Source organism: Melanerpes formicivorus, unplaced genomic scaffold, assembly GCF_026170545.1.
Source record: "Melanerpes formicivorus ecotype bairdi unplaced genomic scaffold, bMelFor1.0.p_v2 SCAF_3, whole genome shotgun sequence".
NCBI classification, from domain to species: Eukaryota; Metazoa; Chordata; class Aves; order Piciformes; family Picidae; genus Melanerpes; species Melanerpes formicivorus.
In genome coordinates, this window is record NW_027142355.1 from 14,309,468 (window position 1) to 14,332,261 (window position 22,794).

Sequence of the window (22,794 nt, forward strand, 5' to 3'; positions counted from 1 at the left end):
TGTCAGTAGCTGCCAGGAGAGGCTGCAAAATGAAATTCATATGAAAGCTAATTCAGGGCACCTCCTGTATGGCATATGGGGGAAAAGAAAGGGAAGGGGCAGCTGTGGTATTTTCTTAGCTGTTGTTGTCTGTTCCCTTTGCAGGGGCACAAAAGTCCCCTCTCTAGGTTTAATGTTTAGGATTGAGGTGGGGCTGTGAAAGTGTTAAGGTAATGGCAAGCTTGGAGCAGAATATAATTAAGTCCTCCTGGTGAAATCCAGTTTGTAAGGATTTACCATGAACACTTCTGGTTTAATTACCTGAGCTTTTTGCTTTACTGTCCCATATTCCTTCACAGGAAGGAACTCTGCCTAGCCAAGCAGGCTACAACACAGCAACCTCCATGTTAAAAAGCCAGGTTGCTTGGACTCCTGAGATAAGGTTAAGTGCTCTCTTCCAATCTCTTTGTGATTTGGAAGTCCTTTTAGTTGCACAGGACTTTCGTAGTCTTTGCACCTCCTACATTCTTTTGGTTTTGGTGGCAGCACAGAGAAGTTATTTAAAGCAAGAGCTGAAACCTTCTCATTATTCTCAACTCAAAGAGCCAGAAGATTTTTAAAAAGCCCCAAACAAACCACTGTAAAACCCCCATTGCTTTCAAGAAAATCACAGCAAGGCAGCAATAGTGCTGGTGTAACTCCCTGCTCCCAAAAGGGCCAAGTCTGCTATGGAAGAGCTGTGTGAGAGACAGTAACCAAGTGAAACCAACTGGGGCCTGATACTTGGCAGAGAGGATAAAGGCCTTGAGGAATTACTTCTAGCTGTTCACCAGCATGATTTCAGCAGCTCTCAATGCAACTGCTGGAACACCTTGTGCTGCACCTTCCTCTGTCATTCACCTAGACCCTGTATACACCTTCTCACTACAGCTAGAGGCAGAGCTGCTGCAGAAGGAGAAGTTGTTACTGGAAAAAGATATTCTCTATGAGCACATTTCCAGGCTGACAGATGGAATCCGCGCCATGGCAGCAAACAGGAATCAGAAAGCACTGCTCTTGGCTAAAAGGGTAAGAAGGGCTTTGCACATTCTGCAAGCTGGCCTGTGAGAAATGAAATATCTGGGCAAGAAGTAAGGTGACTCACTTGTAGATTACTAAAGTGGCTGGAAATAGTGAGAGACAAATCAAGTTAGTCTTCAGAAATTGTAGCCGTTTAGTAGTAACAGTAACACAGGCAAACCAGAAGCAGTAAGTGACTGCACTTTGCCTTTGAAAGGTGTACCATAAATAGCTCCTCTCATCAAAGTCTGGGATTAGTTCTCAGGTAAATGCTTGCAAACTTGTAGAACCCTCCTTTTGCACATGATTGGAGTAGATGACCTCTAAGGTCCCTTCCAACCTAAGCCATCCGATGAGTCTACTTAACAGCCTTTCCACAACAAACATACCAAAGGCTGAAAAGACATAAAGCTGAGGCAGCTGAATTCTACTCCATCACATGAAAAGATAAAGTTGACATCTGGCTAAAGGTTTCCTTGTTGTTTAGCTAGGGAGAACCATACAAGAACAACACAGCATTTTCAGTACTGTTGCTTTTATATAGTTATAGCTATTTCCTTTTAGCTGCCATAGCAAAAATCCTCTGACCCACACCATGTCCTTCACGAAAAAGCTCTAAATAGAGTAAAAGATATAAAGAAAAAAAAAAAAAGTTAAATAATTAATGTAAAACAGGGCCAGGGCTGCTGATTTTTCTATTTATTTAATTTTGGTGCCTTTACTTAGGTGTTAAATTTGGCACTCAGGCTTTAAACAAATCTTTTCAATAAATATTTTTTCCCAAACAAGTAGTGACGTGATTTCACACACCCAAATAACTGCCATTGGCTAATAAACTCTTGTAAAAATGGCAGTGTGCCATAAGTTACAAGCACAATTGCTCTGATTGTCCCCATTCCTGTCAGTCAGAAAAGAGCCTTTCAGTTTTGCTGTGGGTTAGGGATTTGTTCTTTAAATCATCTCCACTCAGACTCAAGGATTCCTGTCCTGTTCTTTTTCTGGTCATCATCTTGCAAAGGATAACTTCACAACCCACAGCCCTGCTCCATCTACATTCTCTCTCAATTGTCTTGTAAGGATTAGGCTTCTTGCACCTTTCTGTGGAAGTTAATTTTACAGAAAGTGAGAATCAGAGCACCAGGTCTTTGAGGACAGTGGGAGTTTTGCTGTTAAGCCAAGAAAGGCAGCAGGAATTACTAACTTGTTTTCCTGTGTCTTGGAGTGAATGGGACTTCCTAAGCTGCCCACTTCTGTGGTTCTGACTGGTCCTATTCCATGACGTGATTGTCAAGCACACTACTTTTAAAACCCTGTCAAGTTATATTTATTTGTACTTAGGCCTAAGTAGCATGCCCTGTTGAGTGTCTAAAGGGAAGCTTTAGCAACATGCAATTGTTCCTCCAGACAAATGAAATGCAGAAGAAGATAAAGGACCGAACCCGGCAGGTGATGGCTCTTGTTGCAGAGGTATCCATGAAACAAGCACTTGCCACTAAACTCCAGCAGGAAATGAGAGACAAAGAACAGTTTTTGATGACTGTTTCATCAAGGATAGATCAAGGCCTTCGCCCTCCCAAAGAAACAGAAAATGAATGGTTGAAGATCTTACGCAACAAGAAGATGCAAAAAGCAGCAGCTGAAGCCAGAGCTAAGGTAAAGGTTAGTCATGCTGCACTTAGATCTTCAACCTCCTCGTTTCACTGCTTTTCTTTCAGAAAAAAACTATGCTAGCTCACTGAGCAGCTGCTTGCTGCCTAACAGAGAGCTGCAGGAGTCAGTGGAGACAACAGTACAGATGGAGCCAAGCAGTGAAGTGAAATATTGTGGGTTTGGGAGTTATAACTGCACTCAGGCACACCACTTAGCCCTGGTCATTGAATCTTTAGGAAAGAATACACCAAAAGGAAGGCTTAGATCCCATTTGATTTCAAACTAATGCTGCAAAAGGTTGGGTGTGGGGCTCAGGAATATTGATTTGCATTTCCCATGTACCAGCTGCAGTGAACATCAGATCAGAAGTAGGAAGAAATCAAACTGCTGGGCAAGACAGCTTATCAGTGCTTCAGATTCTACCCTGCTGGATAGTATGCCTTCCTAGTTGAGACCACCAATGAACCTAGAGCAGAGAACTCCCAGAAGAGAAAAAATAGCATAGAAATCAGATGTGTATAGAGAAAACACTTGCTGCTGGGGAATTAGCTTTGCTTTGTAAACCCTTTAGCTGATTACTCCAAGGGACTCTGAAAGGCACACAATGCTGGGAGAGGAATACACTGTGTATACACTAAAAGTGCTGCAGTAAAACTGGTTTAGAGAACAAACATCTCAGTCACTAACATTTTTTATGCTGAAGATGCTTCCCTTTCAGGACCGTGGTAGAAGCTCACTGCAGTAACTGTATTTAGCAACAGCTGCAGTCAGCGTGAGCACAGCCATGGTTTAAAGCACAGAGCTATTATATTGTCCCTGTTCTGTGCACACTTATACCACCACCTAAGAGCTCATCTAATCTGTTTTCTTCACAAGTGGCAGAGGCACTGCAGGCTTGAATTGTGCACCCAGGTCTAAGTGGGGAACAATTCACACTTTCCTTTCCCTGAACAATCAGCAGCCCTCTGGGGTTCCTGCTTTGCTCAGGAAAAACCAATGGCACTTCCTTTGTCAGGCATTCTGTAGGTTGGCTTAGGAAAATACTGGAGTTTCACAGCCAGCAGTAAGCAATCAAAGTGCATTTCTTCCACAGCATGCTGCAGAGGAGGAAGAAGCTGCAAACATGCACACAGCTGTGCAGCGCCCAACCGCCTACATCCCCGATGATGAATTCAGCCTCCTGGTGCCACGGCCCTACGGTGCTCTGGCTCCTTTCAAACCAAGTGAGCCTGGTTCAAATATGAGACATTTCAGAAAGCCTCTTGTGAAGCCCATTGAAGTCTGAACAGACAGCACCTGAAAGCAGGAGAGGCTATTACCAGCAGCTGGATCTGAAGGGTCAGCAGCATTTACACTGCACTGAAACAATGGCCCTTGGTGTTTAGCCAAACGCCATGTCAGAAACAAGAGTTGATACTACAGCATAGTTGAAGAGTCAGTGACCCTTCTGCCTATGAGGAGCCTGGTATCCCAAATGCAGTGCAGTGCTTTAAGAAAAATGAGAGGTCGTCATACTAAGGCTCTTTTGTTTCCAGGTGAGGTTTTATTGTATCCAGTTATATTTTATAATACATTTCCTTAAAACAAAAAAAGTTACAAAAATCTTCTCTTATTAATATAATAGAAATAGAGTCCCCACCACTCACACAAACACACCCACCCCACTTGCTGCAGGCTTGGCTGGAGTTTACACTTGCCAGACAGATTTCAATTATATTGAGAAAAATATTCCTGCCCTCCATGCAGTTACTGAGAAAATGAAGCTCTCCACTGATGGTAATGACAAGGGAATGACCACCAACTTACCAAGTCATTTTATTTCACTGGTAAGGAACAGGGAGCAGTTTGGACACTGTTCTGACAGAATATCAGGGGCTGTTGTTGAAACATCTTAAAAAAATCTATCAGTATCAGCAAGTTTTGATAGAGTTGTTTTAAATCCAGTGAAGACTGCAGCAATCTTACATCAGAACTTCAGATTCTCTCTGCATAGCAATCTACTGTTTTAAATTAATGGCACAGTCCAGAACATAAAACTAAGAAAAGCAAACACTGGTTCAGTCATATATACATTAAAGTTGAAAATTAAGGCAAACCAACCTCCATCAGCTTCAAAAAGAAATGAAGCTGAAACTGTAACACTAAAAGTTGTACCAAATGAACTGAGTAAAAATCTGTCAAAGGCACAGTTAAGGTAAATTCCTAAAGAGCTTTTTTTCTTACCCTGTATTGCTTACAACAAATTTCACATATCTTCAAGAAAACAAAGTCCTGTCACATGCTTTTTAGGATGCTATTTCATGATAATTCCAAAAGGGACCTATGTGAATCCAGCTCAAAGGCAGGAGGATTGTAGCACATGGCCACAGCAAGAAATCATTCTATGAATCTAAATGAGTAAACAGTGCCCAGTTTATGGATTATCTTTTTCAGGACTATCTGGTTAAAATAACTATCAGCGATACCAATTTTCACAGCCCGTTTCATTACCTGCTGTAGCTGCATTTATTTGACCACTTCAGGACAAACCAGTGAAACCAGATCTCTCCTGCTGGAAACCTGGGTTTGTGTCAGATAAATCTCTCTAGGATTTCTCTAGAAGTCAGTGATTTCAGCCTAAAAAACTTGCACCAAGCAGTATTTTGAGTAGTTTACATCGGTAACAGTGGCTACACAAAACAAGCTGGCATTCCAACCAAACAAAAGAGTTGGTCGTGTGTGTGTGAATGCTTTCACAGAAGGAGTAACCCAGGCAGTTTTCTTCAGCTGCTGCTTTTTTCAGGAATACTTGAGGCCCAGAAGCGCCACAGTGTGTTTGAGTGCTGTTTCCTCTACAAATCTGACGTTAACAGGATCTTGGTTTTCATGTGGATGCACACCTAGAACAACATTGTGAGGCAGTCAGCATTTAAACTCCTCAGTGTTCTCCAAAACTTAGTCCTGAAGCCTGTTCAACATCTCCATCTCAGGCCCAGAGATGGGCCTGTCTTTCCATCTGCACAAAATACCCATTTTGGATGCTCACCCACAGCAGAAGCTTCCCTCTAAGAGGGACACAAGTAAATGGTACCTTGCTTGCAGGAAAGCTGTGACCATCTCTGGAGGCTGCTAGGGACTTCCATACTAATTCTACACTGGAGAGATCCAAGAAAAGATTTCAGCATCATGGCTGTGTCAGTGCAAGTACATAAAATGGCCCAGGGCACATCCTCATATGCTTCTGTATGGTTTAACTCTTTCTTCTCCAAAATGGAAGATGTCCAGACATGGACAATCCTATTTCAGCCTCCAGCTCCTTGCCCTGACTTTACTTTGTTCCCCAGTCTAGGCAGAGGCAGCAATGTAAAAAGCCTGAAACTTGCCTTAATGGACCTTGTTTTCCCTGGAACTGAACATCTCCAGCTGCTTCACTCTGACGCAAGTGCCCTAAGGTACATTTAGTTTGTAAAAAAAGTAGTAACATTGAAAAATTATAAATCTGTTCCTCCTGAGTACCTCTGGGCCTACTGCTGTGAGTGCTTTTTCCTGAGGTGGAAGGTCTGATTTTGGTTGCCCCTTAGGCACCACACTGCATAAATCAGGAGCATGCCCTTCTCTCCATCTGAACACAGAACAAGAACCACATTTCACTACTTGTGTTCTCAGACACACAACTTGCCTAACAAGATTCCAAACACAGAGGATGTGGATGGAAGGACTTGCAGTGAAGAAGGCCCTGATGGCCCTAAGCAGCAGAAAGATGTCCAAACCTACAGTGTTCCATCTCTAGAGTTCTAGAGCTCAGTTACGTCAGTACAGTCAGGGCACAGCTGAGGGTAACAACTACTGATATCCCAATCACAGAAGGAACAGTACCTTGATTCTCTATCTCTGCCAACACATTGGTCAGGTAGTTCAGTGGCAAAAACTCCACAGGGACTGAGAGCCTCTCAGGGCTAGGCCTACTGCACTGTAAGGGAAAGCATTTCAGATTAGTTCAGAAATGTGCACAGTACCAAGTCCAGCATTCTCTTTAGTGTCTTACAGCCTGCAGAGCAGCCAGGAATCTCACCACTGTCAAAGCAGCAGCTTTGTGAAATGACTTTGTGCCCTTACCTGCCTGTTCCCTAGCTTCTCCAGCAAAAATTTCACGTATTTCCGTGCAACGAGGTTGGCATTTATGGGATGAGCCCAAAACTGATGGACCTTTTGACCAAGAGCCTAGTAGGCAAAAAACAAAACCCCAAACCTGAGCACGTAAGCACAGGACAGCAGACGTTTAGGGAGGGGGAAGACAAGGGAAAACACTGGAACAAAAACCAGGCTGTATCACAGATGCTTTGCTTTCAGACAGTGACAATAGAAGACAAAAGAAATTATGACAATAAACTGTCATCATTTGTAGCCTTTCTTAGATAGCTGTGAACCAAACCTTTGCTGCTCAGTACCCACTGAGCTATGCAGCAAGTTTCTATTGATTGGTGTGCCCCATTGCCTCTGTCCCACTTTGCATGTATACTTAACTATTAATTGAGGATAAATGACTGTTTCTCCTTTTCTCTTCTCCTAAAGAGTAACGCAGATGGCCCATTCCTCAGTGCTCTGTTCAGAACAGAGCTTTGCTCAGGCTCAGCCTAAGGATTCTTACAAAAGCAGAATGCCAACAAGGAGAGATACTGTGAGCAGAATTTGCATCATTATTTAGGACACCATCCTGGGAATTAATAACATCAATTCACATTCCCAAAGGCAAAAGAGATTCAAGTCCTGATTTCCCAAAGCTTCCAGTCTTAACCAACACAAACACACAATAAAGCCAGTTCCAACTTCTGCTGTTTTCCCCACCTAGATCTTCCTCCTGCTCTCACAGTCAGCTGTACTGCAGCACAGACTACTGAAAGAATTCATTTAGAAATACTGGACAGCTTCAATGATGCCTGCTTCTGATGCAGCTGAAGTCATCTACTGAATAAACCCTGCTCAAAATAGCTCAATTCACCCCAAAGTGTCCCCTTTTGGCAAACAAACTATTCTCTGCGTTTTCCCCCAAGGCTGTAAATAGACACAGTAAGGCACTGAGTCTGCTGTGCAGAACTGGCAGTGCACAGCCCTGAAGTTCCTCCCAGCTCTTCACATCCAAGTGCAGTTGAAATGGAGCTCCCCACCCACCAGGCCTGGAGCTGACAGCACAGAGGGGCCCCGCACTGACCCCAGCTCACCAACCCCTGACCAAAACAAGACAGAGGACAAAGAGCCTCCTGTGGGGCTCCTCTTCACTGCCCCTTTTCAAAACTGCTGTCAAATAAAGAAGCCCTTGTTAGAGGAAAACCCAAGTGGCACTTCTGGCCCTCTGAACTGTATGTCAGAGCCCATAATGAGCAAACAATAAGAAACTTATGCTGAGAAAAGCCTGTTTCGCAGCAAGGCAGTTCCTGAGGGGAGATCCCTACTTTTCCTCTGCTCACCCAGTGTTTCCTCTGCAGTGCTGTGCACTAAGAACAACGGGGTGGGGGGAAGGGGAAGTCAATCTCTCATTCTGCTCAACTTGTAATGGAGCATCAGTAGGTAGTCCCAGCATGTGGCTAAACAAGTCAAGTTTATCAGTGGACAAAGCTGGGAACTTCAGAGGAGTTTTTGTAGTTCAGCTCCTGACAGATTTGACAGGATCAGATTTTACAGCTTTTACTCTATCAGCTTTTGAACATATTTGATAAAATACATAAAGCCAAGTGCAGAGGTCACAAATAAGGGCATTTGTGGATGCTCAAAACCACACACACAAACCCCATACACCATTAAAGCCTTATAGCTTCATGCACAACAGTCTCAGTCCTCTGACCCCTGCATGGATCCCACCATGGACAAATCTAGTACCCCAAAGGTCATAAGCAGCAGATGGAGAAACTGGAGGTTCAGGTGATCTTTGTGCCCTATTATATTCAGAGGTAAGTCTTCCATTGGCTTGATCCTGATCACAGGGAAGAATTTCCTATGAGTTCCATGATTCAAGAAATGTCATCCAAAGTCATTGGTTACCTCAGGAAGCCTCATGACAATACTGAGCTTCAGCTTCTCATTCTGCTCAGTGTCATCCAGATCTAGAAAGAAGAAAGCCCAAAACACCAGTAACCACAATAACTAAAACTTTGAACTGTCACTTTTCACTGCAGAGTTGTTTACATTTATAGCCTTCAGATAATTATTTTCCTGTGTATTTGTAGATAACATCACCATTTTAGTTAACTTAATCATTCAAACCTGTTTTGACTAAGTGTAACTTCCCACATTTACAGTATTTCATTGGTCAAGACCAGGCACAGTGTCTTGTGTTGTCCCTCTTCATGAACACCAAAGAAATCCCCTCTTTGTAAGGGGATGTGGCTGCAGCTGTGATCAAATGCATTACTGCTGGAGAACCTTACCACAGTACTGCTGCATCCCAGGAAGTTTCTGCTGCAGTTCTATCCTTTCTGATGCAGAAAAGATAGTTAACAGAGATGTGATGCCAACTGCCAGTTTCTCCCACTTCCCATTTCACTCTGAGGCCCCTAAGCTTCCTCTGTAGAAATGAGGTACTTAGCTTCTCCTGAGGATAAAGCCACATTCAGACACACTCTGCTCTTGAGGACTATACAGGTTTCTATACAACTCATTCTAACTCCCATTTGCAGTTAACATTACACTATATTTAAATGTCCACAAGCTTAATATTTACTAAAATATCAAGATGCTGGTTCAGGCAGGGTTTTGTCTCCTTATTCTTAAATTACTTCCCAGCACAGAGCTTCTAGCCATTTCCTAATCCCTGCTCTAGGATTATCTGGTTCCAAACACAAGGAAGGCAAAAGCTGAGGCCTGAACAGCAGACTTGACTTCCTTGTCACTTCCAGAAATAATCACAAAGATCTCCAGCAAGTTTTATGATGAGCTTCATTATTCACTTCACAGAGAAGCTGCATGTGGTAAAATGATCAACTCAGATGCTCTCCAAATGGGGATTTCCTTGCCTGCACTGGCAGCCCTACAGTTGGAATTCTAACTTTCTCCACTCAGCTGGGCACCATCATCAGTGAAACAGCACTGCAAGAAGAGGTGAGTCTCACTGGCAGGGAATTCTGTGTCTGAGCAGCTAAAGGCCACTGCTCCCAGTTTAGCCAGATGACAACAAAGGAGAGCCAGGGAACTCACTATACCTTTCAGCAGCTTCCTTACACAGGTTTCTGTCAAGTGCAGCACTCCAATATCAATGTAGTGCAGGAGGGTGTGCAGAGGGAGACATCGAACACCAAGCCCCAAGTGCAGAGTGTGAAAACCTGTGAAAGGGAGACACACTTGGGTGGTACAACCATGCTGGGGTTTCCCCTAAGCCTGTACTAGGGACTGGCATTACTCTAGCTAAAGCAAAAGCAACCACTTTTCTTAATTTCAATTTCTATCCGGTGAGGAAATCAGTTCATCAAAAATCTTGTAGTCTCAGGCATGGTTTAAGTCCTCTCAAGTACAACCCTGTCAGAAAGGGAAAGCCAAGGGGACTGAACACAGTCACTATAATCATAGCCATTAAATATGTCCAAACTGTTGCCTTATATTTGAATTGTTCTATTGATTTCTCTCTATATTCCTCTCTCTTCCTAATTAATCAAAACCTGAGGCCTCACCACCCTTAGTATATGGATGCCACCCACATATTCCCAGCAACAGAGTTAAGACTTTGGGTTTGTTACTTATCAGCCACATAATGCTCTTGTCATCACAAGGCACCATTTGCACCCACACAGTGTAACGGATCGCACCCAAACAGTTTCACACAGTGGAGACACATCAGGAAATGTAAACTAGAAAGATTCAAACAGGTAAAAGACTTCTGAATGCTTTCAAATTCTAACAAAACTAAGCAAGTGCTTTGAAAAGACTGGAAGGGATTTTGAGGAGGGCTGTGAAATTGAAGTCTACTATCAAGATCAGCAAGGCTGGAAGTAATCCTTTTAGAAAAGCAACAACTTCAAAATATAATCAGGGCAGCAGCATCAGAAAAAGCTTTTTTTTTTCTGTAGGACAGAATTTTCCCTTGCTGCCCATTACACTTACAAGTCCAGTTGCCCACGAAGAATATATAAATGAAAAGTCTAAATCTTAGTTTTGAGCTAAGATTGTGCTCAGGCATTCTACTGGAGGCTGACAACAGAACTATACCTCTGATGTGTTGTTACTGTTTGTAGTAACTATTCAGTGTTGGGTTGTTTCACTTGCATATGTTCATGGAGGGTATTCCCCACCTTAACTGTCTTGGACAGATTTCAGTACTACCAAAGGTAACTTAACACTTGCTCTGCAGCTAGAGCTCTTCTAGGAAGGATTGCTGATGATTAAACCAGCAACAGACAGGACTTACCAGGAGGCAAAGGCAGGCACATGCCATTTGTGGCTTCCAGGATCCGACTCATGATGTGGAACACAGCAAACTCTCCTGCACTCCCTCTCTCCTCACTGTGTTTTAAAAAGCAGCAGCACATCAGTGTTTTGAGATGCCCCCACCCACCTGGAGACAGGGTCGCTCTGTCGAACTGCATCTGCACTTAGTGCACCCTGCATTCTGGGTGAATTGCCACGGGGTGCTATATGGTTTACTTAGGTGTCTACAGCAGCAGCTGTTCCATGCTGACACAGTCTCTGTGGTGTCCCCTTTCCCTTAGTTCCACTACCAGTCTCTCAGCAGTCCCTAGTACAAGCAGCAGGTGACTCAAGTGCTGGTGTGAGTGATCTGGCTCTTAGAGATGTTCAGTCCCAAACACCCAGTCGAGACCACTGTGAGCCCAGCAGCTTTGGACTCCAGTCACAAAACTGCCTCTATGATTAATATTCACATTGGCTTGGAGAGGGCCAGCGCCTTTGTTATGGGGACTGCATGGCAGTTGCAGCAACCCTCCCAGCAGAGTAAGCACTGACTGTCCAAGCCAGTAGGGCTGCTGAGGACCAGAATTATTGTGCCCATCTTTCAAAAATCAGGTGGTAAAGTTTAACAAATTACTTGCTCACAAGCAGAAGATGCAGGAATGAAGGTGGTGTCTCCTCCAAACTTCTTTCATTATCCGATGTACCAGATTCAGCTAAAACAAAAGAGAAAGGCTGTTTGCAAGAGCCTGAGCACAGGAGCTGTGTGACCTTCATGCATTTCACACACCAGCCTGGTAAAAACTTACCACAAGACCCCTACTACACCTTCATTATTTATCCATTTGCCCTAGAGGCTTCAAATGTGACACTGATTAAAACTGGAACTGTGACTGAATTGTCCTACCCCAGAAGTTTAAAGCAAGTGCTTACAGCTCATCAGAGCACTATGTAAGACATAAAGCATCTTAAGACATCATGCTTCTTGGATATCAACTGATCTCATGCTCTTGCATCACATTTTCAAAGAGCTGTTTGCCATGAAAGCAAAAATCTCATGTCCAAGTGGCTGAGCATTTGGCAAGGAACAAAACAGGATGATGCTGAAGACATTTGAATGTTCAGTTTGCTGAAAAAAAAGCCTGCAGGAGGAACCAAAAATCTAGTCCTAGCAAGGAGGAAAGATGAGACAAGCAAATTCCTCTCAACACAGAGTACCACAATCCCTTGGCCCACACTGTTGTTTCTGTGCTCCCAGATGGACCTCCAGTACAAAAGCCACAAGCCCTGTTCTCACGTGGGCTTTCTAAGCTTCTGCAGCTGAGAGAAACCACTCATGAAAGAACTGAAATCACTTCCCTTGCCAGCCCCTCACATGTGTCCCATGTAACCACTTCCATGTCTCAGTAACAGAACTGAGATGCCTTTTATCTCTAGGCCTCAAAGTGCACTAATCAACCAATCCCAGGAAACTCCCAGGAAGCAAGTGCCCTGTGTTTTGCAGGGAGGTGTCATGAGAACTTACAAACCCTTTTAACCCCCAAGATGGCCAGAAACCAGGAATCCTCTTTTCCCACTCTCCTCATTGGTTCTGACCTCTCCAGCCTCTTAGCAGACTAAGGAACAGGAGACACAGGAGATGTTCACAGGCAACAGCAGTATCAGTCTTCAGTACCGCTCCCCAGTGCTCTTCTCTCTATGCTGGCCAGAAAGCTCTATGAGGCAGCACCTTTTGCTTCCACTCTCCACCATTCCATCCAGCCCTGCACAGCTACCTGATACAGAATCACCACCTTCTGGTGACTGATGTACAATGTAAGATTTTTCTGAGCAAGTACCAGAAGTGCTCTAAACTGATGAAAGAACCCAAGTGAGAAAGTGCAAGTAGATGGCCTGTGTCACAGGCTGGCTGTTCATCTGCTTCTCTAAGTTATTGTTCCCCTTTGCTGCTCCACTGAAATTAAAGGAGTGAGAAAACCAGATATGGAGTAGTGCTAAGATAAAGTGATTGCAGGGGAGGGTGAGAGCACAGCTGCAGCACTTGCTGCAGGCTAGGTGGCATATAGACTGAGAGATCACCAAGCACACTCAGACTCTGCAGACGTCCTCAGCAGATGAAGCAATTCCCACTGAGACATTTCATTCCCACTTCCTCATGTCACTTCTCTGTGCACAAACACACACAGTTCTCTGACAGCAACCAGCCACTCCTCTGCTTTGAGAAACTGTCAATGCTGCATGTCCTTTCTAATCCCACTTCAGCTAAGCTACAGCTGATGACTACACACCAAGGAGCCCTATCCTCAGCCACAACTTCGCTTCTAAACGTAATAAAAAGTATCTCTTGAAAATAGACAAGCAATTTCAAGTCTCTTGCTGTTTCATCAGCTTTGGTAGCTCAGCTACATGCTGATGCTGCCATGGAAAACTGGTGTCAGAATCAGAACACTTCATTCCCCTGAAGAAATTCCAAACATTTAGAATACAGAAAAATTTAGGAGCTTCTGATTAGAACGAGGGAAAACCCAAGACTAACAGATTCTAGAGTTTTTCACAGATGTGCCAGCCAGAGGGCAGAAGCAACTTTCAGATACATATTCTCTTTGTTTCTAAGAGCAAGAAGTCTGTAAATGGAGTTGAGTGAATTCTTTCTTTTAGTGAACTTAAAAACAACAAAGCAAACAACAAAAAACCTTGAGAATTTGCTGCTGGAAATAGTTGACACTTGTGCGGATCACAAGACTTAGTCTATAGTGATTTAGTCTTGCAGATCAAGGCTGTACAGATGTTTTCAAACTTACCACCCTAGCCAAGAGTGAACAAATGATAACTGGGAAAGAACTGAAAGGACAAACATTTCACTTAAGCTTTTTTTCAGCATTGTTTTCAGGTTCAAAGCTTTGATTCGTGCTGTACTGCTCCTATTGTGGTTAGCCACTATATTTTCTTTGTTTCCTATAAAGATACAGAGGTGATACAGATGCTGATTAACAGTGAAACAACTTGTCAGGCTACAGAGTGAGTCACTAACCTCAGTGGAAGCTTTAGCAGTTCAGAGAACACTCTGACAATGACAGAGCAACCAGGACTGCTGAAAAGATGCAGGCAACAGCAGCCTCAACAAAGAGATTCCCACCTATAGAAAACAGCCCTGAGGGGAGTTTGTTTGATGGCACTTTGATCATTCAATACATGCAGCAATGTATTCTACAGGAAACAAAACTGATATAAACATTATTCCTTCAACTTTCAGGATGAGTTCATGTTCTCACTTCTGGGAGCAGATCACATGTGTACAAGCTATAAGGGGAACTGTTTCTTCTGTATTCCTAGTGACCAAAACAAGTCTGGTTAACATGAAGCATTATTACTTCTTCTCAATTAAACACTATTAAGCAGCCAAGTATGGTTAATCATCTTAATAAACAATCTCTCCCCACTAGAAACATGCAGGATACACACAACACATAGCCAAGATCCTACCCTACAACAAATGCATGCTTGCCCACAACAGCAACTATGAAATCAAACTAACCAGGTTTGCAACGTAATCCAAAACTATTTGGTCGATCTTCTTTTTTCCAACATACTGGAGATGTCTCATAAGGTGATCCTTTAGCTGAGCAACCATCTAGAAAACAAAAAGCCAACAGTTCAGTGTCTCCAGGCATCTTCAAACAGACAGTTCCCTGCTGCCATAGGACCTGATCAATAGGCATTAGCCCAACAAAACGTTTCCATGTCACAAAGCTCCAGCTCAGAGCAAGATTCTAGGCCACCCTGCAATCTTGCCAAGTTCTAAAGCAGATGTGAACATCTTCACCTGGTGCAAATTCAGCAAAATGAAAGCTAAACTGACCTTTAAGAGACACTGAAGAGAAAAAGCTTGCAGTTCTTACACCTCAGTCAACAGGGTTAAAGAGGATTTCAGTAGGAACACTGCTCACACAAATAAAGCTGAGGGATTTTACAACAGAGAGAACTAGCACAAGTACAGTTTGTGGTAGTGTGATGACAATGTTATTAATTTATGAATATTATATTAATAATTTTAATAATTTTAATAGTTATAACCGATTAATCACTATTTTATATACAGATTCTAGTGCCTGATTGTGAAGTACATCCCATAAGTGGTGTAGTATTTACAATTTGGACCCAATTAGAATATTTATAGAATTAATTTCTATTAATGGCACAAAGGGTGCAATTCTGCCGCTTGTCCACCAGGCAGCAACTCGACAGGATGCTGGCAGCTGCTTAACTATATACAGAGTATCACAATGTGTCAGAGGCTTGAACTGGAAATCTTATGCTGCTAGGCGCGGGTGCTTTGAACGGAAAGTGAGCGGAAAGCATGTGGAAGGTACGCTGCGTCCTTTGTTTGTAGCAAGGTTAGGTGCTAGGCTGCAGCAGGCTGGTGTCACTGGGGCAGGCTCCTGGGCTGGTCCAGACGGTGACAGTGGGGGCAAGCTTCTCCCTCCCGCGGCAGCGGAGAGGGGGCAGAACGTAGGCTAGCCGGTAAGCAGGCTCCCTTCGCAGGACTCAGGCGGCTCCCTCTGCATGGCAGGGAGCAGTCTTGCGGGGTCAGCCTGGCAGGGCCGGTAGGGCTGGTCCCTGGACCGGGTCAGCCCTGCAATAACGACCTTCCAGGCCAGTGAAGACGGCCCCGGGGAAGAGGCACGGCTGTGTGGAGCGGTGGCTTCCCATTTGCTTGGCTCGAAGGAGCGGGCAGGACCCTGTTGGAGTGATCCCGGCTTTGGAGCACAGGCACGGACGGTGCTCTGGGTTTCCCTGGGGTTCACAGGGCACGGAGCTGTGAAGTGGCGGCTCCTCTTCTTTCTCGCAACGGTGGGGTCATGCAGGCATGTTGGTCCTGCTTTCCAAGCTAGCACACAGGGTTGTGCAGCTCGTTAGTCTGCTACTTAAGGCTGTAGCAGACTGTGGACTGCCGGACTCAGCTAGCGCCTTCCCTATCAACTGGGCAGTCTTACCCTCGGGGGTCCAGTCCTCTTGAAGACACTGTGGGCTCTTCTGACCGGTGGGGCTGGCAATACAACGCTGTGGCATCTCAGGCTTTCAGCGAGGGTCCCTCCTCCGGAGACTCTTGGGCTGAGGCTTGATGGGCCTGCCCGGATTCTGGCTTCTCCTCATCTTGCAGAGGTCACTAGCGTGCTTGCACGTGGGAGTGAGAAGACTTACTAGCAATGGCTTAATAGCAAAGGCAGAGAGCTTGGTAGGTTGAGCAAAGAGAAAGAGGACAAAGAGGGCAACTTGTTTACAAGTTGGGGTAATACTTACAAATTTCTCAAGGCCAGATTTTGCCAGTGGGCACTCTCGTAAACAACCAGCTTCAGCCTATAGAAAGCGTGAAGCTAGAATTATGCCCACACTTGGTATTGGCACGAGCATCCCTGCGATGGGTGCATGCAGTTGTTTATGCTGCCTCGCTGACCACTTGGCCTTTGTTCCCCTCAGGAAAGGAGGGGGATGTGTCCACACAGGCTGGGACAAGTTTCAGTATCTGGGGCTTAATTCTGGGCATAATGTGCCTTCACCACAGGTAGTAGCCAAGAACTGGAGAACCTGAGTGATGAACAACAACTTCAGGTTCAGGTTGAAGATTAATTGCAAAGTCTTTAAAATCAGGTACTTGTCATCACACAGCCCATGTCACTTCGTATCCTCTCCTTTCTGAAATATTCTGATCTCATATAGCTTCAGATTCCAATTCAACTCCATGTCAGGTCTTTGCTGAGGATTATCATGAAGCATTATTTGTTTCAAAGCTCGGACTAAAACTGAGGCAAATAAAAATCTGTCTCAAGGAGTTTACAAGTGGGTTAATCTCACTGTGTCAGGACAGCAGTAGGTGCTAGGGAACAGAGACAAGGGACAGTAGTGACCTGCTTTTTGGATCTGTCTGAATGAAGTGCAGGAAATCAATGCAGAGAAAGTTCAAAGAATGAGAGTCAGAACTTGGAAACAAGGGGGCAAGAGTGCAGAGAATGAGAACTTGCCTGAGGCTGGACAGACAGGACAGTGTTGATGTGCCGCTCACCGACAAAGTGCTGAGACATCCCAGTATACACTGAAGAGCTTTATTTGGTTGTAATAGTAAGAGAAAAGAGATAAATATGTGTATTTAGACAGAGGGTAGACAGGTAGGGATTTGAGATAGGATTTATTACCCAGAAATCATCAGTGAAAAGAGTGCAAAGAAGGGGTCTCACAACAGCCATGGTAATCCTGGAAGTGAGGTAGAAGGAGGAAGAGAGTAAAAAGGTGTTAAATTGCAGAGCAAGACAACTTGTGATCTCCTTGAGCAAAGCAGTGGGTGGTAAATTCACTTATACATGTCGAAAAGATGTAGAGTAGTCCAAAAATAACTGATGGATCAAGATGAACTCCAGAGGGATGGAGTAACAGTTCCTAGCCAAAGAAAAGTTGCATGGGGAAGAAAACATTGACCTAGGAAATCTGAACCTGTGGAAACACCATCGTTGTCCCATGGTACCCGAGTGAGCTTCCACTCAGCACTGAGGTTTGTAAGATTACGCTTTACATTTGCTGAGGCTGTGCGTCCCCTAGTGCACAAGGTGACAAAAGCACATACCAGTCCCATCAGCAGCTGCTGCTGGTAATCCTCCTCTTGGAAGAGAGGTGCCAGCCTTTCCTCTGAAATAAACACAGCAACAATCAGTCAAGTACATGCCCCTGTAAAACCACCACCAGACTTCAGCCAGCTTCACCAGTGCTCAGAAAGGTGCACAGACAATTGTGGTTTGACCTACTCACCTACAACATTAAAAGAGCAAAGAATGGAGGACTGCATAAGAGAGAAATGAGGAATGGAAACCAGCCCTGGATCTCTGTCTTCTCTCTCCAGTGCTGAACCCAGAGGAACACAGATGCCTGTCACCACCTTACACTTCATCTGTCTTACTCTTTAAGTAATGGTTACCATAATGTGGTGTTCAGCATATACTGTTTAGATCTTGTCATTCACAAACCAACAAGCTCAACCAGCTGTACACAAGTTCTAGAGTTGCAAGGGCAGCCTTAAGTGGACAAGACTCAGCAGTCAGCAGTTAACATGGTATCACTCATACTCTGCTCCAGGAGAAAAACTCTGAAGAAACCTTTTGGCAGACAAAGGCTTAGTGTTTATGTTGTTAAATCCAGTAAGAAGTAAGAACTTTATTTTCAAGGGTGTCATAGTCAGTGTATGATCCTACCATGACTACCAAAGTTCTCATCTAACTTAGTAACTGCTCATCTTAATCCCTCAAACTCTTCAGTTCTAAAAACACACACAGCAATTTATCTTCAGCAAACAACAGTTAGATCAAAATATTCTAATAAGCCTTACACCTGGGGCCTATATCAAGAGAAGTTTTACTTACCAGAGTCCCAAGTGTCCAGATGAGAAAGCACCCTGGGGTTTGGAGAGAAAAACACAAACACAACAACAAGGCCAGCTTGTTTCATATGGAATACTCTACACACTTTCACACCAACCTTAAAGTTCACATGACCCTTTGATCTTGCAAAGACAGCTAAAGAAATCCAAGACCTGTGCATGTGACTACATTTAGTAAATATGTAAATAGCACTAATAAAATTCTGCCTAGGTTGCACAACTTCCCACCTGCCATAACTTCCCTAGCTCTAGAGGCCTGTGTATTTCAGATCGTGCCATAGCGATGACAAGAATTCCAACAACTGATTTTCAGCTGGATCATCTTCTTTAAAGCAAGATATCCAATCAGATACCTCTTCAACTGTTTAAATTACACAGTAAATCATTCAATATGCTTGAACCAAACAAAAAGGAATAAATAAAACAGAATGCAGTACCTACTTTTGGGCATTTTCAAAAATATTCCTCAAGTAAGCTGTGCTGCTTCTCTCTTCTCTCTGGTTTGTGAGCAGACAAATATCCCCACATGAATAAAAGCAGAAGACCAATTAAAATATACTCTAATAAAATGCAGGTAAGAAATTAAGCTTGTTTTCCCTCTGAATGGCAATAACACGTAGTAGGGATTCAACCCAACCACCCCTGCTCACACCCACTGACACACATCTGACCTACACCACAATCCAGGCACCTGCAAGCTCTGCATTTGGTTAGTTTCCTGCATTCTTTTAACAGAGTAAGACTTGCTTCTTCCACTTCTCATAAGCATACGCCCATTTCCTTATCCTCAAAATAAAGCAAATTCCTCTTTGTTTGGCTTTAAAACACCCACCTTAAAGCAGCTCTGGAGACTGTTTAAAGCCTGCATATTTACCTCCTCAGAAAGGCTGCGCCATTGCCTCCTCAGCAGGTTACTGTGGTAGTGCAAGTGCGGCTCTGAGTACTTCACGCTCTCCAGGTTTGAGTTGAGTTTCTCCCAGAAGCCTCTAGAGTTTTGGAACTGCAAAGTATTGCAGGGCAAGCATGAACACAGGCTGCACTCAAATACTTAATCACTCTCCCACTAAGTGATAACTGGCATAGCAATTCATAGCAACCCAAGTGAAAAAAGTCCACAGCAACTACACTTTTTTTTTTTTACTTCAGTACTTTCATGTCTTTGATTTGACACCAGGGATATCGCTTAGCTTAAACCTGAGGTCAGGATTTGGTGCCTGTAATGCACTTTGTCATCTTAGAATCTTTTTAAGTCACTGGGAAGAAATAAGTAGGTCAGAATTCCTCTGACCTCTTTCACACATTTGGGATGGGCTGGGAAGAACTGCCTCACAGCCTACACTGTCCATATGGTCTCAGACTTCCACTGACTGCAGGAGCATCAGGCAATTGACCTGGCTCTAAATATTTACAGTTGGTCAAAGAAATCCCATTCCAGGTTTCTAAGTAGTTCCAAATAAAGGAATACTACCGTGACCCTGGCAGCTGCAGACTGCCACCATTTTCAAGCTGCATTAATACTTAGATTGCAAACACCCATTTGCCAACCTCAAGCAACACTGCCTCAGCCCAACAAAGAAAGAAGCCCCAAATATTTCCATAGCAATTCTCAAGCCTTTGACTGTAATGCTGTAATTAATTTCAACTCAGCTGTGAATAGGCAGGAGAGGAAAACCCAAACACACATGCACTGGTTTCTCTTGGACTGGCTGTAAAGATCTGAAGGTGCTGTTTACAAAAGAGAGCGATGTGATCACTGCTGAGGAAGGCAAAAGATTCAGGATATTCTTCTTTGCAGTTTCCAAAAGCAAGAGGTGGTACTAGCTGTTCTGCCCCTCTTCATACACATTTGTCTCCCAGCACAGGCATCACAGCAGTGACAGCTGAAGGAAAAGAAGCTGAGTTCACACTATTCCTCTGTCTTGTGTTAGCATGTTGGATTTTGCTCTCTCTCCCCTACTTTTCTACAGTGATAATTTCAGAAGAACTTCTCAGAAGCCTTGAAAAATCAATTCCTACTATAAACTACAATTTGCCAAGGAAAACACATTTCAAAGACTCAATCCTGCCAGCCAGTTCCCTCTCACTGCCAGTGCTTTCACTTTATTGTTGTAGTGGCAGCAGAGGAAAAAAAAAAAAAATCAAGCTCTTTTTTGCTTCATGTTAGTTATATTTAGCAGCTGGACATTAGGACTGCATATGGCACCACATGTTCAGCCTGCTGGAGCTAACAAGCAAGATCTGCAATCTACTCCTGCAGCATGTTCCCTAGATGCTACTCATCAGAAATGAAGAGGAATATCAAGAGTATAGCATAAGAGTAGCATCTAGTGAGCAGTTGATGCAACTGCAACACCACCACTGCTGCAGAAATGCACTCAGGCCACAGGATTTTGTTTAGTGTGTGGCAGGGGGGAAGCAAGACTGCAAGTTTGTGCCATGTATTCACAGGATGTTAGGAGTTGGAAGGGACCTCTGAAGGTCATCGAGTCCAACCCCCTGTTACGGGGTGCTCCAAACCCCCCTTCCCCCACCTCCATCGGTGGAGGTTTGAATGAGGGAAGACACAATGGCCACAACAACCCTGTGCAGTGCTACAGGCTGGGGTCAGAGTAGCTGGAGAGTGGCCAGGCAGAGAGGGACCTGGGGGTACTGGTTGATAGTAGGCTGAACATGAGCCAGCAGTGCAAGGTAGCCAAGAAGACCAATGGCATCCTGGCCTGTATCAGGAACAGTGTGGCTAGCAGGAGCAGGGAGATCAGCACTGGTTAGGCCACACCTGAGTACTGTGTCCAGTTCTGGGCCACTCATTTTAAGAAGGATGTTAGAATAGAATAAAAAAATAGAATAGAATAAACCAGGTTGGAAGAGACCTTCAGGATCATCGTGTCCAACCTATCATCCAACACCACCTAATCAACTAAACCACGCAACCAAGCACCCTATCAAGTCTCCTCCTGAACACCTCCAGTGATGGTGACTCCACCACCTCCTTGGGCAGCCCATTCCAATGGGCAATCACTCTCTCTGTGTAAAACTTCCTCCTAACCTCCAGCCTAAACCTCCCCTGGCACAGCCTGAGACTGTGTCCTCTTGTTCTGGTACTGGTTGCCTGGGAGAAGTTGAGTTGCTGGAACGTGTCCAGAGAAGGGCAACAAAGCTGGTGAGGGGTTTGGAGCACAAGCCCTGTGAGGAGAGGCTGAGGGAGCTGGGGTTGCTTAGCCTGGAGAAGAGGAGGCTCAGGGGAAACCTTATTGCTGTCTACAACTACCTGAAAGGAAGCTGTAGCCAGGTGGGGGTTGGTCTCTTCTCCCAGGCAACCAGCACCAGAACAAGAGGACACAGTCTCAAGCTGCGCTAGGGGAGGTTTAGGCTGGATGTTAGGAAGAAGTTCTTCACAGAAAGAGTGATTGGCCACTGGAATGGGCTGCCCAGGGAGGTGGTGGAGTCACCATCACTGGAGGTGTTTAGGAAGAGACTGGATGAGGCACTTGGTGCCATGGTTTAGTTAATTAGATAGTGTTGGATGATAGGTTGGACTCAATGATCTCAAAGGTCTTTTCTAACCTGGTTAACTCTATTACTTCTCTTACAGGTGTGAAATTGCCTTCCCTGCCCCCTGGGGACAGGTAAAAGGCACCCATTCTTCCCACCGGGGCAGAGGTCACTCACATGGATTCACCCTTGCGGGTAGCCCACACTGGGATTTGGAACTGATTGGCCGGGTTCTTTGCACCAAAGTATATGTTGGCACTGGACATGTTGTCTAGGAAAATCTTAAATAGAGCAACCAGAAAGCAGCCTGTGCTCTCATTTTGGGTCTCATTTTTGCATGAGTTTTGGCGAACATTCTGGACTCGCTCTGCTCTCACTCTGGATTTGTGGCAAAATTGGAGTGATCAGCACTCAGACCTGGCTTCTCCCGGGACCTACCTACCTTGGGGTCCTGCTCCCTGCCTGCTGCTGGAGTGACCCTGCCTGCCGTCAAACTGTGACTTCCCTTGCACTGCTCAGACAGTGCTGCTGCAGGAGTTTTCCCTCATGGCAGTTGTGTCTAAGGACACTTTGATTTTGGCAACTCCCTTTTCCTTTGGATTTGTGTCGTGTTATCCACACACTGGATTATAAACTTGCAGTTCTGGAGCCTGCCACTGAAGAGTGACCGAGGGACTATCTCCAAATTCCTGCTCCATCCTCCTGAGTACAACTGGCATTCTCATTCTTTCCCTAAGGTTCAGGCTTGCCTCTGATTTTGTAAGTGGAGTAAAGCTATTCTGTGGCTTAGCCTTTCCATTTTCTGAATTCTCTAACTTGTA

At 44.4% G+C, this 22,794-nt stretch overlaps 2 protein-coding genes across 10 annotated transcripts in view; one reads left to right on the plus strand and one right to left on the minus strand.

Moving 5' to 3' along the window:
- Positions 1-22,794, plus strand: part of CCDC146 (coiled-coil domain containing 146) — a 105,984-nt gene that overhangs the window by 63,659 nt on the left and 19,531 nt on the right. Inside the window, exons 17-21 of one of the 9 annotated variants that reach the window (XR_010990946.1) lie at positions 910-1,047; positions 2,443-2,697; positions 3,782-4,223; positions 9,616-9,759; positions 22,074-22,353. Coding sequence is in view for 6 of the 9 variants with exons in the window: in XM_068167349.1 (XP_068023450.1) it covers positions 910-1,047; positions 2,443-2,697; positions 3,782-3,973 (585 nt within the window). In the remaining 3 variants the exon portion in view is untranslated. Of the gene's footprint in view, positions 1-909; positions 1,048-2,442; positions 2,698-3,781; positions 4,259-9,615; positions 9,878-22,073; positions 22,354-22,794 lie in introns of those variants that run through there. The other 8 variants (XR_010990947.1, XR_010990945.1, XM_068167357.1 and 5 more) reach the window with 8 other exon arrangements.
- Positions 5,262-22,794, minus strand: part of GSAP (gamma-secretase activating protein) — a 43,439-nt gene continuing 25,906 nt past the window's right edge. Inside the window, exons 20-31 of the mRNA XM_068167378.1 lie at positions 19,356-19,481; positions 18,923-18,978; positions 18,465-18,496; positions 17,675-17,736; positions 14,594-14,689; positions 11,704-11,774; positions 11,060-11,154; positions 9,861-9,980; positions 8,704-8,765; positions 6,784-6,888; positions 6,544-6,637; positions 5,262-5,567 (exon numbers count right to left, since the gene is read on the minus strand). Coding sequence (XP_068023479.1) covers positions 5,467-5,567; positions 6,544-6,637; positions 6,784-6,888; positions 8,704-8,765; positions 9,861-9,980; positions 11,060-11,154; positions 11,704-11,774; positions 14,594-14,689; positions 17,675-17,736; positions 18,465-18,496; positions 18,923-18,978; positions 19,356-19,481 — 1,020 coding nt within the window. The 3' untranslated portion in view covers positions 5,262-5,466. The remainder of the gene's footprint in view (positions 5,568-6,543; positions 6,638-6,783; positions 6,889-8,703; positions 8,766-9,860; positions 9,981-11,059; positions 11,155-11,703; positions 11,775-14,593; positions 14,690-17,674; positions 17,737-18,464; positions 18,497-18,922; positions 18,979-19,355; positions 19,482-22,794) is intronic.